At 30.5% G+C, this 17,148-nt stretch overlaps 1 protein-coding gene across 2 annotated transcripts in view; it reads right to left on the bottom strand.

The window, feature by feature from the left end:
* Positions 1-2,853: 2,853 nt before the first annotated feature.
* Positions 2,854-17,148, bottom strand: part of LOC143057902 (calsyntenin-1-like) — a 51,744-nt gene continuing 37,449 nt past the window's right edge. Inside the window, exons 12-17 of one of the 2 annotated variants that reach the window (XM_076231362.1) lie at positions 15,128-15,429; positions 14,036-14,200; positions 10,375-10,520; positions 9,186-9,318; positions 8,558-8,739; positions 2,854-7,561 (exon numbers count right to left, since the gene is read on the bottom strand). In XM_076231362.1, coding sequence (XP_076087477.1) covers positions 7,391-7,561; positions 8,558-8,739; positions 9,186-9,318; positions 10,375-10,520; positions 14,036-14,200; positions 15,128-15,429 — 1,099 coding nt within the window. In that variant the 3' untranslated portion in view covers positions 2,854-7,390. The remainder of the gene's footprint in view (positions 7,562-8,557; positions 8,740-9,185; positions 9,319-10,374; positions 10,521-14,035; positions 14,201-15,127; positions 15,430-17,148) is intronic. The other variant, XM_076231363.1, reaches the window with a different exon arrangement.

Here is a 17,148-nt window from a genome sequence, read left to right as displayed (position 1 = left end):
AAAACAAATTATATATGTTATTAATATAAAACCAATAGAATTTGTGTGTTTTCGATGCAAAATTAAATATTACCGATCGTTTTGCGTCAATACTCGTAAAAACTATGATTTTCACAAAAATACGAGATTTTTTCATTTTAAACACTTTTTTGTAAAAAAAAATTTCAGAATCAAAAACTAGATAGACTATTGTTTATATTTATCAAATGATATATTTCAAATAATATTGCAGTTGAATTTGTTTTTAAACTGCATTTTTCGAACAATATCGTCAAATTATGACTTTTATTTTTTTCCCCTTTTTTGCCGTTTTTAGAAAAATGTGACCATTTCCCAATTTGACGACCAGGCAATTCTGAATGTACGATAAAAGACCTTTCAAATGAGATATCATATAGCCGTGTGTTAGGTAGGTGCAATAAAAACCTCCGAATCCTTGATTTGGCGCTCGCCTATAATAATATCCGTCATCAAAACATTCTTTCAACTGATAAACAGAAATTTGGGTTGTAAAATAAAAAAAAAATATCTGTTATAAATAATGAAGTTAGGGATGGTACAAAAACATGCATTGATACACAGTGATATATTTGTTATGTGTTACATAAATCTTGCCTTGTCTCAAACATCCAATTTAATAAGGAAGATCTTCAAATTAAAGCATTATACTTTTTGATAGCTAAATAAATAATGGAACTCATAAAAAACAGGAGATGGATATGGCTTATTTTTTCAGCAGGAGAAACGATCATACAATACACTAATTACTTTTGATCAATATTATAAGAATAAACACCTGAACAATCTAAATCCAGCATGATAAGACCAGTCTGTAAAAAGGGTAAAGATGACAGAATATTAGATAAATATTTGGACGAAAAAATCTCAAAAACTATGGGAACTGTTTTTTCTTCTTGTATAATAAACCACAAGAGTGCACACACAGAAATGTGTCGCCTTCTTTACTAATCATTGATATTATGTTGATACTCCTAAATCTAAAGCTTTATTACGACTGTCACATAGACTTAACATGAACCATGAAAATGAGGTCAAGGTCAGTTGAACCATATGCCAGGCAGACATGTACAGCTAACAATGCTTCCATACAACAAATATAGTTGACCTATTGCTTATAGTTTAAGAAAATAGACCAAAACACAAAAACTTAACACTGAGCAATGAACCTTGAAAACCAGGTCAAGGTCAAATAAAACCTGCACGACTGACATACAGATCATAAAATATTTCCATACACAAAATATAGTTGACCTATGACATATAGTATTAGATAAAAAGACCAAAACTCAAAAACTTAACTTTGACCACTGAACCATGAAAATGAGGTCAAGGTCAGATGACATCTGCCCGCTAGACATATACACCTTACAATCATTCCATACAACAAATATAGTAAACCTATTGCATAAAGTATGAGAAAAACAGACCAAAACACAAAAACTTAACTATAACCACTGAACCATGAAAATGAGGTCAAAGTCAGATGACACCTGCCCGCTAGAAATGTACACATTACAATCTTTCCATACAACAAATATAGTAGACCTATTGCATAAAGTATGAGAAAAACAGACCAAAACACAAAAACTTAACTATAACCACTGAACCATGAAAATGAGGTCAAGGTCAAATGACACCTGCCAGTTGGACATGTACACCTTACAGTCCTTCCATATACCGAATATACTAGACCTATTGCTTATAGTATCTGAGATATGGACTTGACCACCAAAACTTAACCTTGTTCACTGATCCATGAAATGAGGTTGAGGTCAAGTGAAAACTGTCTGACGGGCATGAGGACCTTGCAAAGTACGCACATACTAAATATAGTTATCCTATTACTTACAGTAAGAGAGAATTTAACACTGCAAAAAATCTGAACTTTTTTTTCAAGTGGTCACTGAACCATGAAAATGAGGTCAAGGACAATGGACATGTGACTGACGGAAACTTCGTAACATGAGGCATCTATATACAAAATATGAAGCATCCAGGTCTTCCACCTTCTAAAATATATAGCTTTTAAGAAGTGAGCTAACACCGCCGCCGCCGCCGCTGCAGGATCACTATCCCTATGTCGAGCTTTCTGCAACAAAAGTTGCAGGCTCGACAAAAATCAAAAGTCAATCGCCAATCATCACAAGTTTGGTTTTACGTTTAGTCTCTCCCGAACTATGGCAGCTCTACTAATTTCTAAAAGCACAAATGTATGCCAAATAGATGCATGAAATCCTTTTTCCATTTTGACATCTTCAGATCGAAATAATCAAAGCTTTTAATGTGGTAAAAGCAAAGCAGAAGATACAGATGGTATATTAGAAATCCTAAGTCGATGACAAACAGACAATGTCATATAAAACATTGAAAAGACAACCAACAGAGCACAACACACAACATAGAAGGCAAAGGAATTAGCAAAACAAACCCCAACAAAAACCAGGGTATTTGCTCCTGTAGAAGAATGTAGTTCTTATTGTTAAACCTTATTGAATATGTCAGTAATTATCTATCAATGTGCAGTTTGGTGAGTTTAGATTGACAAGCAAACTAATTACTTGCTTACATTATTCCTTTCAATATAATTCACCACTAAATAATTGCCACTGGACGTAATCAACTTTGTAATTCTGCAATATATAAAAAGACATTTTTTTGTAAAGTATTTTTATTTGAAACAGGAAGACACACACAGTCTAAAGATGTACATCCTGTCAACAACAGCTGTTATACCATATTGAACCTAATATTTATATGTAGTGCCTTGCAGACAGAAAATCAGTTGGAACTAAAACAGTTTCATACATACATATTATTAACATTATTCTTTAATTTTTCTTGCAATATTACAGAACTATTAATACCTTTTGTGTGGAAATAAGTTATATATTAGGTCTAACATGGTAATAGAATAACCTTTTACAACAGACTCTCATTTTGTCAAAGAAAATGGGCCATTCTAGCCATTAGGGCCCAAATAAATATTAAAATAATTCACATGTACTGTTTCTTAATGTACATGTATCATTGTTTGAAAGAGTTCAAATATAATTTTATATAATGAATTTCTTTATTATCGTTTTTTAGTAAAAGAATTAACCTCTAAAATAAATTAAACAATATTGATCTGAAATTTTTCCATACAACGAATTGAACAGGCTTATACATCAAACATGTTAGTAACATAGAGATCATGGCTTGGTTTTGTCCACTTGAAAGTTTTTCAATTGTTGCTCTACAGCAATTCAAATCAATACAGCTTGAAAGTAATCATATATCTCTAGCTTTTTACAAGTATTGGGGAGGTAGATAACTTATTTTAAAATACTAACAGAAAGAAGGCCATAAAAATGTCTTCAAAAAAACCATTTAATTCATTATGGCAATTTGTAAGCTTAAAATAAAATAAATTGACCAGTAACAAAAATAGCTGGCACCTATTACTGTAAAACCATACATATCTTATATAATTTCCAATGAGGTTTTTTCTTTAATTTGGTACTTTATTTGGTACAAGGATAAAATCTAACAAGTAAAAAATTACATCTGAAACACAAATTTTGAATGATCCTTATACCCTTTAAACATAGAGAAACTCAAATAACAAAAATAATTTGGTATCATCTTTCAAGACAGAAAACAGAAGCATTAGTGTTACAAATCTTAAAGTTAATAGTTTCAACCATTTATAAGTTTTTCTTACAACACATTTTTAGGTAGTATATTAGAGCATGTATCTAATTTCAATAGAAAGTTCTGGAATTTTTCCATTTTATGATTTTTTTCTCTGCTTAAAACAAACAAACTTTTCAAAACAAATGTCTCAACGATAAAGTTGTGACAAAGCAACTGAAAGACTTTTTACGCTGCAATTTATGCTATAAAATGTAACCATGACTATCAAAAATGGGGGCTAACTCTAGCTTTTCTAAAATGAATTGCATGTTTTTCATTTTCAGATACAAATTATGTTGTATTCAGCTATATATTGCACAAGAAAGGAAATACAAGAACATTCCTTTTCACATTATTTGTTTGTATGGCTTATACTTTTTATTTTAAATAAATTCCTAAGCTCTCCTTTTTCCAACTCTGATTAAGCATCAATAGTCAAGCCCGTACAAATGTATAACTTTTTACCAAATTTTTAATCCTATAAATTTGCCTACCAGCGTGACTGACAATATATCGCACCATAATAAGAAAATTGGTATTCATAAATTCAAAAGTCATTATGCTAGTTTACGAAAATAAAAAATCAATAGAAGAGGTGTAAAATTGGGTTATGGTAAGAATAACAAATTGTATCCTGCCACTGAGCCAGTGGTCATATTTTATTTACATACAACCTGTTAAAACAATGTACACAGAACAAATAAAAATACACAAAAGTCACAACACTGAACAATTATCACATTGACGATGATTTATGTATAAATGTTATTTATTTCAATCAAGTCTAAGTTGTCCCTATCAGGAAGTAAAAAACTGTAAACAAGACAAAATAATGTGAGAAAAATTACTAACTATCCTTATCAATGTAGTTAGTATATTGACATAATCTCCTATTATTTATTCAAAGAATATAAATATTTCTTTTAAAATAATTTTGAATTCAACTATTTTTCTTCTTATTGCCTATAGCAAAGTGTAAATAAGATAAGAAATATTATTGCACACTTCTATACAAAATCGGTCTCATATTGTTATTTGTCAACAATTTATTTTGGCATGCAGTATACTATCTAAATTTCAATAATTTCTATAATCAAATTTTCTCCTCAATAGCTCTAAAATCTATGAAGCAATAAAACATAGGAATGTAAAGCAAAAGTAATTGATATGTTTATTTAACTTTTTTTTATATAATTTTACACCTTAACAAGTTCTGCATTTGTGAGGAATGTGTTCCTGGAAATTTATTTACAAAAGATAAAAATTTTGATTGCAGCTCATTGCTTCTGAGAGATAAGTGAGCAATTTAAACAAAACTAAAATCTAAAAATAGCATTCCCATTTGATACAACATTCAATGTTATAAAAGTTTAAATCTTTACAGGGATTTTTTTATCTTAGTCTTAGAGTGTACTTTTTATAATCAAGTTTTATCGAAATAACACAAATGAAGTATGTTATTTATGTTGTTCTTTTATCAATAGTTATATTATTTCTTTATGATTTAATTTTGGATGTAACACGTCTTCTGATTGGCTGACGTTATTTTGTTATGAGCCCATAGACATAATTTAGTCATGTGACCGTGACGTCATCAACGTTTTTTCATATTTTTCTACGGTTTAAAATGGAATTTAGAATTAAATTATAAGAAATGACTGTAATATTTTTTCTGTCTATTCGAAATAACATAAAAAATGTGGTGCACCCTGTTAAATAACCTGCTACGCGCGTTCTTCAGTGTGCACCAAATATTTTATGTTATTTCTTCATAGACAGAAAAAATATTACAGTCATTCCTTAAATGAGTGTTATGATGGGTTTGGGTGTTTTCAAAAGCATAAAAGCTCTAAGATGATTTGCGATATAACTGTAATTATTATGTATTGTAAAGTTAACAGAGTTAAATTGTCCAACACCCATCATGTGCAGTTATATATATTGATGCTGTTGAATTGATCACCTGTCTTTGAGAAAAAGGTTAGTTAAATTCTTACTTTGTACATAAGAAAAACTTGGAAATGTAATGAAACAATGATAAAAACAATAATAAAATAAAAATCGTTGACGAAAACATTAATATGCTGCTATAAACTTCTTTGTTTTAATTTCCATTTAAATTTTATAAAAGCCAATTTTTTTAAACACTTTTTATACCTTCAACATTTTAGAATTTTCTTTATATAGGTATCAGTTAGCTTTCAGCATTGTTATCTTGAAGTTATATTTGCAATGTATTTAAATATTTATTGATATAAAGTGATTCACTGAACAGTTATGCAGTTCTTACAATGTCAAATCGGTATTTGACTAAATACATTACAGTCACTTTAAGTATTAATCTTTAACAATGGATATTAAATGATAAAAATAAACATGTTATTTACATGTAGAATTTTTTGCAGCGTTATTTCCCCCTCACTCAACTGTAAACAATGTGAAACAAGACAATGTACAAATATTTATCAGTCATACTCTGAACAATAATTATTTACAAAAAAATTAAAGCACTATAATAAATAAAATGATATATAGGTAATTGTACTCTCTGTTTCTCTAATGTACAAATTTTCAAAGCACAAACTGTGAAAAATATAATTTTCTATCAGATTTTATTAGAATGACTTTTAGCTACGGATAGTTCATTTAAACCATTGAAACCTATATAGATCCTCGTAGTCAATTTATTTATGAGACTTTGCTGTAACAATCATTCCTGCATGTTTATATTGTAGGATTTTAACTAGTGGTTTGTTCAGATGATTCCATTTAAAACTCAGTCTTAAAAACATCCAAATCTTCATTGTATTTTGTTTTTATTAGCAGTTTTTATTTCACATTAAGTTACTTTTAATGAACTTTGAACCATAAAGTACAGTGATACTCTAGTACATAAATTGTGAAGATAAATGCACATGAAAATAGTCCAAATACAGTTGTTATCATAGTTTGTGCTTTGAAAAGAAAGCAAATGTACAAGCGAGTGTTCTATTGTAACATATAATGATGTGCAACACATATATATTTAATGATTCAATTATGATTTATGAAATGTATAAAAATGAATGATAAAAATATTCTTTATAAAAACAATTCAAATTAGTCCCTCCCCCTCCCAAAATTTCTTTTTATAAAACCATTGTGTAGAAGCATATCAATATTTGACACTATAAATACAGTATTATGCCTTATTTGATGTCAATATATTCCACCATATTTTTACTCTGGCAAATATATCTTTATTTCATGAATTATTATTTCAACCATGTAAAACATAGTAAAAATTGAAAATATCAACGAGTTATGTCCAAGGATAATTCTATAGATATGGCCAGGAATTTATGTCCTTTTCATTTGTATTAACACATGAATTGTTTGAGTGAATAAAATAGTTGTGAATAAGTACAAACAATAAGCACCATTGATCATTCAAAACAAGTTCTTTGCTAAATATGGACATTTTTTTTCAACTGGACATGAATTGACCTTCACAAAATCTTATCGTCATTTTACAAACAATCCAACAGCTTACCGTTAAGCTTTAACAAAAATTGTGCACTTTGTTCGTTTTTGTTACCCAATGCCCAAAAAGTGAACAAATTATATAATAATAAAACTTTCACATGGTTTAAAAAGAAAGATTACAAATTTCTCAATATGCTGATAACAGTTCAACAAAACAATGTAACAGTATTTAAATGGACATAGTAGAATCGTCCCATTCTAAGTCGCCCATTTTCTGTTTTCTTTCTGTTTCCTCCTCCTCCCCCGAGCTATCACTGTTGTCATGGTAACTACTGATATCATCGTCTGAATCACTGTCATCCTGCAATGGCTTTCTGACTTCTTCTTCATAATCAAATACCTGGGGAAAAATAAAATATTGGTAGGAAGCAGTTGTTGTATTTACATTCTGAGAAATATACACCTATTTCTCAGTGGGGGAGTGGTCTTAGTAATAAATGATGTCAATCACTAACCAGTCAACACTGAGGTTGTGAGATTGAACCTCACTTGTGCAGGTACACTTGACTCTTTGTTTGTATTCTTATTGAAGGTGATGGTTTTCTACAGGCACTCTGGCTCCCCCACCAATAAAAACTGGCTGCTATGAAATAGCACAAAAGAGGTGCTTAAAAGTGGCGTTAAAACACAGAAACTTGAATCAAGTCAATAATGCAAATACTCCTTAGTAATAAACCAATCTCCAGTTGTTTTTTATGAATGAGTTACACTGTTGATGAACTACACAGACAACTTTGTATTTAGAGGTCATGTATGCTGCACATATATCTGTAGTATTCCTGTCATAAGGAACAGTTTGGTATGCAATTACTGTAAATTCAGAAATTGATGCGAGGTTTTTATTATTGCGAAAAATACTACAGAGTTGTAAACGCAATAAATTAAACTCGCATTTTGAAATATTTTATATGAATTAAACAGGATTTTTCTTTAAATCGTAAAAATTAAAATCGCATTTAGGGCCAAAATGACAAAATCGCAATAATTTGTGAATTTACAGTATTGTAGTTTGGAAAGTTAAATCACTAACAAGACATAGATTATAAGTATTTATTAAACAATTACTATAATAAATGAAATAACAGTGTTCTATTGTCCCTGCATTGCACATATTCTTTCTGTTTTGTGTAACGGCAATAACTAAAAAAGATAATTTTTCTTTAAAACTTTTTAAAAATTGTCTTACTGGAGTTTTGAGGACTTGACAGCAATTTGCAATATATTTAATGTTTTTAAGTTATCTGATTGCCTGTTATATGCGGAGGACAAAAAAGTATAATACTGATTTAGTATGGAATATCCTAACACTTTTATAATGTTACATGAAAAATAATACCTCTTTCTCCATTGGATTTTCTGTGATATTTAGTTCAGTATTATCCCATTCCATATCTAATTTATCCTCGACCTGTACGACTTGTGTCCTCCTATGTGTAGCTCTTATCCTGATTACTCCCAAGATAATCATAAACATCAGAAAACCAACACACACTACAATGATAGCTACCATACCAACATCTGAAATATAAATGATGCAACGTCAGCAACAAGGCTTCAATGATTCAGGAACTTAAATTAAATTCAGTTCACTGATCTAATAGGAATTTGATTAGGTAAACATTTGATTAAGAGATTTTTTCATCAACAGAATAAAACTTTTTTTTGAAAATCTTGATTGAAATGGAACAATACAGAAGTAATTTGTACTTTACAGAAAAAGCTAACCACACAGTAAACCAAGATTAGCTGTTCTTGTTTCTTAGAATTTACTATTAAGCATGAATTTTGATATTTTGGAAGTACACAATCGAAATGGTTAGAAGAAAATAATTGGTAGTTACTATAAAGGCAAAAGCTATTCTTTTAAAAACTTGCTTCAGCATTAAAAGTAAAATGCTAATTGTTTAAATTTCATTTTTCCACTGACTATCCAAGATTTCAATATCCTAACTATGTATACATACTTGGAGAAGAGCTATTGACCATTCCCATAGAGTTGACTGGCATGTTCATGTGTTGTGATTGTTGGACATGTTGTACAGATTTCTCAGCATGGGCAGCTACTGGCTGAACTGGTTCCTGGTGCATAGCTACAACCTGTTATCAACCAAATTAAATCATCATTAAATAATGGGATAGGCACAAAATAATTGCATGATTTCAAATTGACATATATAATAAAGATATGGGTAGTCATGTCTGGATGATTAAGAAAATCTGAAAAGAATGTTTTTTTTGGACATGTTTTTGCCTGATAAGACCTTCCTGTAATGTATATAGTTGAATTTTTTTATGTTTTCTATGTTCCAAAACAAAAAGGACCTGGTTTACCTCAGGAAAGGAGAATTGTATGTGCGTCAAACATTTTCAGTGATGAACAACTTTTAAATATATAAATCTTATATTTTTTAAGACAGCATCTTTATTTTTTCATAAGATACCAGAAACATATAAACCTAATGTGCTTGCATTCTAATGCTGTTAAAACAAGGAATTATTTGAATCTGGAATAATTTTGAATTCTGAAAAATTGATTTTAAAAGTATGATGAAAACTCACCCAACAAAATAGGGTTAGTTAGTTCATACTGAAATGATAGTGAAAGTAAAATTAATCTTAGCCATGCGTGCATGGCTAACCCTCCTTAGTTGGGTTAGTTTTCATCCTAAATATATTTTCATATTTCATATATTTTCCAGAATTCAAAATTATTCAATGATAAAAAAAATCCTTGTTTTAAGGAAGTTCGCTACTCAGTTTCAAAATAAATAGATTTCCATAACACTAGTATATATTGATAGGGGATGAATTGAGGAAGCAAAAAAGCAAAAAAATATAGGGGTCAATGTGCTTGTTTTCCAGATATTAGCCATTGGAATTTTGGCAGGAAAATGTTCTGTTTTGATTTTTCCTAGCTTTATCATTGACAAGTTAAAGTTCTCAAAAACTATTAAAAAATAAATAAGATTTTATAAGACTTTTACAAATGGCTTATAATTATACATGTAAAAGATTTATACAAAGAAAAATGGAGGTCAATTGGCCAAAATTTTTAAGGCATTCAAATGGATAAAACCAGAGGATTTTGAAAATCGGACAAAAATTCCAAAACAGGACAAGCGAACATCCTTAAGTTCCTTTTTCTACACTTGCCTTAATGAGGAAATCATTGCTGATAAATCTACCATTCTGTGATGAACAGCTGAGTACAAACTTTCTGCTGCTTAACATTTCAGCATTACTATGGACGTAGGTCACTCCTTGGAGTACCAACTCATAATTCTTCATCTTGTCAGCATCTGTAATTAAAAACAAAATATCAAAACAAAGTTTTCCAATATTCAATTATTAAAAACATGTTTTTTGGGTTGTTATTTATGTAAACAAGAACGTTCCAACTGCTGATCACCTGCTGTCATCTTCAACATATAAAAGTTATTATTATACCTTACATATATTACAAACAAATCTATTGGGTAACACCTTATCAAGTGACATAGCATAATTCAGGTAATTTTCATTTAATTTCAAGGAAGGACGAATAACCCTAAAAATGTACACCAGCACTGAATAAACCTATTATTCACCGGCGAATAACCTTTTCAGTTCCTTGATTTGCACTTGAGTTATCTCCCATGAAAATGATGTCACAGACGTAAATAAACAAAATGGCAGCGTTCACGTTACACTATAAGCCCATAGAGAGACGAGGAAATAATGTTTAGGCATGAATAGAGTGCCAGCAGCTGATGATATATCTTATAAACAGTCCTTTTCAGGACCATCAATATTTTACAATAAAGATTCTACCTTTGTTGTACAGTCGAGAAATTCTAGAACACAAATGTAATTTCTGAAAACATCAGTTTGTGTTTCACTGACACTGTTTGTTATGTAAAGAATATAGTAAGCGTTCAAAATGCCCTTCCACTGTTTGTTCGGTATAATAAAAAAATTGTGGCCTTTAGAATCGATGAATGTCCAAAATTGTCAACCCTTAAAAGTTATTTCACTTAGGGCTGCCCCCTCATTGAAATAACCTTCTTGTGTGACAATTTTGGATATTCACCTTTTCAACAGGCCATAATTGTATATTAAACTCACTAGAATTCATTCTAATGCTCAATGCAGACATGGAAACTTTTTTTAATAAACTGTTATCACAGAGATATGCCTCGCCTTTTTGTAATTTTGATTATGCAAATGTTGAAATCAAAATAGCAATACTTTAACATCTTACACAAGTTATGAAAATATTCAAAGTCAATGAACCATGACTGAGTTACATGGCTACACAATCCATGTAAATGAGATGTGCCAATGCTTATACAACTGCATACCAAATACTATCATGACCATTGACTTAATATAAGTTGTTCCCAAATCTATATACAAACATTAACAAGTAAACTATAGAAAAAATTTAAAGTCAATAAGAGGGGGTGGCGCTATAATCTCAATGGAAACCATGCTTGCAAATGCCAATAAATTTACATACCAAATATCATTGACTTAACATAAGCAGTTCATCTTAAACTGATTTAATCACAAACTAATACATGTAAACAAAGATAAGTTTCAAAGTCATTAGACTGTGACTGAGGGGTTAGGCCAAGTATTCTCCATGGAAATGAGATGTGCCAATGCTTATAGAACTGAATACCAATTCACATTGGCTTACCACTAATGGTTCCCTTAAATTGACCTAATCACAAACTAATTATAATACATGATAACTCAGAAAAAATTTCAAAGTCAATAGACCATGACTAAGGTGGTGGAGCCAAATTATCTCCATGGAAATGAGGTATACCGATGCTTACACAACTACAAACCAAATATCATTGACCTACCACTTATGGTTTCCCATAAACTGACCTAATCACAAACTAATACATGTAAAATAAGAAAAAGTTTCAAAGTCAATAGGCCATGACTAAGGGGGCGGAGCTAAATTATCTCCATGGAAATGAGATGTGCCAATGCTTATATAACTGCATACCAAATATGATTGACCTACCACTTGTGGTTCACCATAAACTAGACCTAATCACAAACTAATACATTGTTGACACTGACCTCGCCGCCGCCGGAAACAACATACCTATATGTCTCACTTTTTGACTTCGTCAAGGCGAGACAATAACAGATGACATAATTATACTGACTTTTTTCATGTTTTTTGTGTGTATGAATCGTCCAATTAACTGGAACTATTTAACCCTAATTCCAACTTGAGTCATATTTCCATGCATAAAACTTTTGAACAGATTAAATGTGTGCACCCTTCTCATCATTGATTTGTACAAATTATTTGTACATTTTACATATAAAGACAATCTGAGAAGTTTTCCACATCTACAGTGGTTTATTGATAAGAAAAACAAACATTGTTGAGCATTAGCACAGCTCAGACCAGTAACATTACACACAAATGTAAATAACAATCAATCATGAATGAAAAATAATGTATGATTTGAATTTTAATATTCTAGATATAAAACCATAAAATATTCTTGTACAGGAAGTAGTACAAAACATATGACTCATAATTCACCTTAGATCAGCGTATCCCAATCTCTGTCTGACCGACAAAATATCATTCCGTCAGACAGAAATTTTTTAGAATTTGTTTAGTTGAACATATAGTAGAAAATGTCAAATTTCTTTTTCAGTCAGACAAACCCTCTAACAGTCTACTTAATTATTGATGATAATAGCATTTCTGTATTTGTCAATAAGGAAACATTGAATCATATTAGATCAAATGATATTATTGTACAAGAAAGTAGTAAGATTTTGAAGTAAATGAATCCATAATATAAATGATAGATCTTTTGTTGTACAATTCAAAATATACATTGTTTCAGAAAAAGGGAGAAGGTTTGGATCCATTAAAACGTTTAATCCCGCTGCAAATGTTTGCACCTGTCCTAAGTCAGGAATCTGATGTACAGTAGTTTCGTTTGTTTATGTAATTTATATATGTGTTTCTCCTTTCTCGTTTTTTATTTTTATATAGATTAGACCGTTGGTTTTCCCGTTTGAATGGTTTTACACTAGTAATTTTGGGGCCCTTTATAGCTTGTTGTTCGGTGTGAGCCAAGGCTCCGTGTTGATGGCCGTACATTGACCTATAATGGTTTACTTTTTTTAAATTGTTATTTGGATGGAGAGTCGTCTCATTGGCACTCACACCACATCTTCCTATATATCTATCAGTGTCACTTGAAATATTTATGTTGAAAGGTTTTCAATATTGAAAACTAATCATATATAAAGACAAGTACAAAAAGTTTTTTTGTTAGAAATACATAGAACATCTTACACTTTTATATTACCTATGTATCAAATTTACTGTAGAGCAATATAAGCGTATTGTATTTGATTTATGTATTACCATGGATATAAATGTTTGGGGATTAAAGAAAAAATACATCTCTATGGAAACTTCATTTCAATGTTTTATCAAATTCTACATACAAGCCTTTAAGATATAATAAAATCAACGAATACTGTGGAGTCATTTAATGTGTGTATGAATTTTCAAGGATTGAGAAAAACTTGCAGTTTCGTTGATATTTGATACCACGGTTTTACTAATATCTGCATCTAAAGCCTATAAAAAAATTGAAATTCGTTGAACATTTGAATTTGAGGTTCACCTGTACCCACGAAAAACACGGAAATTAGTGTCCAACGAAATTGAATGAATCTACAGTATAAGACATAATGCATTATAAGATGTCCATCGTAAGACGTCTTTAACCTATTGACCTCAATGACAATGACAAGTCTTCTCATAAACCCTTACTTGTAATTTGTAATCCACTGTTAGTTTCACTGGATTCTAATTTCATGTTGAATTGTGTCATGATATCTACAGGGACCGTCATATGTTCTACATGGAAATCAAGTGGAGGCTCTGCTTTAATTGTACATCTGTCAAGTAGCAAGGCATCATCTGGCACAGTTTTTTCTATAAAATATGTTATACCTTTCTTCTCAACATGCACATTTCATCTATCCTAATACTGTTATTAACAAAATTCAAATTTTGCAAGAGTAGAAATTACACTAACATATAAAGTTGCAAATATATATCTTGGATCTTTTCTTATCAAAATACTTGTATTCTAGAACCTATCTCAAACAATTTTCTATTATTTTGTTCTTTTTCATTTTGAGCAATTATGCATAGTGAATAAAATCATATACTGATACACTATCTTTCGCAATATTTATCAAACCAGTTACAAACATTTTCATAATTTAAATCATGTTTTTTTTTAAAGAGGAAAAACTTAAAGAGGAAAAACTTAACTTTAAAGAAAAAAAAATTATGTTATATTAAATAGTATAAAACTGTACAATTACATAAAACTAAAACTATAAACATTTGAAAAACAAGATATTCACCAAAACCAAATATTCATTTAAGCAGGAAGCACTGTTTTCATAAGAATAATAATCTAAACTGAAAAATGCAAGAAAAGCTCTATAGAATTTGCTGCCCCATCACATAAGCATGCACTAGTAAATCAAAGAAAATGCACAGGGAATAATCAATTCAGTGTTTGTTTATTCACATCTTTATTGGAAATAATTTAATGAAAAAACTTTAAACTTCAAAATTTTCAAAAATACCTTTTGAAAAATTTAAATACAAAATTGGACCATAAAATAAGCTCTGGCCTTGAAGTCATAAATATTTTGTGTTAATTATTGTAATCAGATTTAGAATCCAACCACTTCTTGTTTTGGTGCTTCAAGCAATAATTTTGTATTTTGAGTACTGAGTAAGGTTTTAAGATCGAGTTCTGACCCTGTGCAGATTCCTTGAATACAGTTGTGAAAATGCTTACGTTTGGTTCTTCTTGTCCTTACGGTACTGAGCCATACTTACGTGATTTTAACTTTTTCTCTAATTTCTTCTGTAGTTTATAAGCTTTAGCTCTATAATTTAAATTATTTAAGTCATCCTGAACCGCATTATTCGTATCATCCAAAATTTCATCCACAAAGTCACCTTGAATATGCATGTCGACATTGATGCCGATATCTTCGAATACTCTGCGTCCAGCTTTGAGATCTTTGACTGAGGCATCTATATTTGACTTTCCTTGGATGGTCAGGGTTGGTTGAGTAGATTGTTGTACCATTATATAACTCTCAGAAAGAGGTAGGATTGTCTCTTTCTCTTTACATCTGGAAAAATTAATGTGTAATTATAGATTACCAACAGACTTGAGTTGAGATGTGGCTGAAAAACAAACTGGAGATTGAAAGACCATTGTTAATCTGTTTATTGTTATTTTGCCTATGAGGTCATTGATGTTTATATTGACAATTGCACATGAATCATTAGTTTCTAGCAATATATCTTTTTTTTTTCTCTAGCCAGTACGTAGCATGATTGGAAAAGTTATCAAAGGAAAAATAAACAAAATAGTTGTAACAGATAACCTCTAATACTATCAAATAATTCTTTTGAAACATATCATGAGACCAGGGCTTCCAAAAAGCATTTGAGCCAGCCGGACATTTTATATCTGATCCCGATTTTAATCCCTTAAGACTAAGTCACAATTATGGTAATCAGATGGCCATTCCAATGATAATGACATTAGATTAAAAAACGATTTTAAACTTTACTTTGTTTTGGATGTTTGGATGTAAACTGTTAAATTGGCAGTGCATCATTCAAAGTGTGCACTTCAGCGTGCTCATATCTGCCATAGACTCTTTATTTGTGCAAAATGACATGTCAAAAACTTCATTTTCGTTTTGAAAATCACGTTTTTCTAAAACCGGATGTTGACTTGACAATGGTAAAACATGGACCGTAAACGGATACGTAAAATCCATGTACGTTTGCAAAGCATGACTGAGTGAAGAAGCTCTTTCCACGTTATTTCTTCAACAAAATGCTTGAAATGAACGTTAAGATACAGGTATCAATGATAATTTTAGCATTTTGAAGAAATGAAGGCTGCATAATTAAATTTCCCACCTTTGCCCATGCGCACACGTGTTCTAGTTCATTCGACGTAGTTCTCACGATTTTTCATTTAAACCTTTTAAAATTTTTTATCAAATCATTGAAATCATGTAGATAAACTAATTTCCTATAATTTTAATCTTTTGGACTAAATTAATGAGCTACAAACCGCTGAAATGTAAGAAAATAATTGTGAATAGACCGATCAATTTATACGATGTCCGGTACTGAACATAGTTTACCTGTCAACTGAACCGGTAGATATCACCTGTCCAACAACTAATTAGCCTTGATTAAAATTAGAAAGTATTGAAGTAGGGGTTGTTTTGATAGTAATTAATCATCATGTCACTTGTATGACCGGAAATGTGTAGATGTTAAAGGCAAAAGGTTGGGTCAAAAAGAGCGTGACTTGTGTTAAAATGACCGAAAAAGCCTTGGAAACTAAAATGTATATGACCGTTTCATGCTTTGCCCAGCCGGACTTTTACCGGACATTAATCAAATGTACGGAATATATGACCGTTTTGGAAGCCCTGCATGAGACTAAATTTAGTTATTAGCATATATTCTTTTTATATGTCTCTTAACTTATAGTTAAAGGTTGTATATATGCGTTGTCCACATTTGGATTAAATCGCAGAATTACATTTCTTCAATTTTAGCCATGTTACAATTTTGCCAAACTGGTTTTTCATTTTATTCTTTGGTAAATATGAAATTCAATTGTTCTTGTTTCTTAATTGGTCAAAATTCAATTATGATGTAATATTTTTTTGCTTGCTTTTTTACTTTTTTTTGAGATGTGAACGTATCAGCAACATCAGTTCTTGAGGAATTCAGGGATTTATCTGGACTTCCTCCAGATGGACAAAAAAATTTAAATTTTACTTTTTGTAAAAATATATATAAAGTTTCTGCTGTCG

The sequence above is a fragment of the Mytilus galloprovincialis genome, chromosome 13, assembly GCF_965363235.1.
Source record: "Mytilus galloprovincialis chromosome 13, xbMytGall1.hap1.1, whole genome shotgun sequence".
NCBI classification, from domain to species: domain Eukaryota; kingdom Metazoa; phylum Mollusca; class Bivalvia; order Mytilida; family Mytilidae; genus Mytilus; species Mytilus galloprovincialis.
The sequence above is the reverse complement of the archived record's forward strand: the minus strand, read 5'-3'. Positions and strand labels throughout refer to the sequence as shown.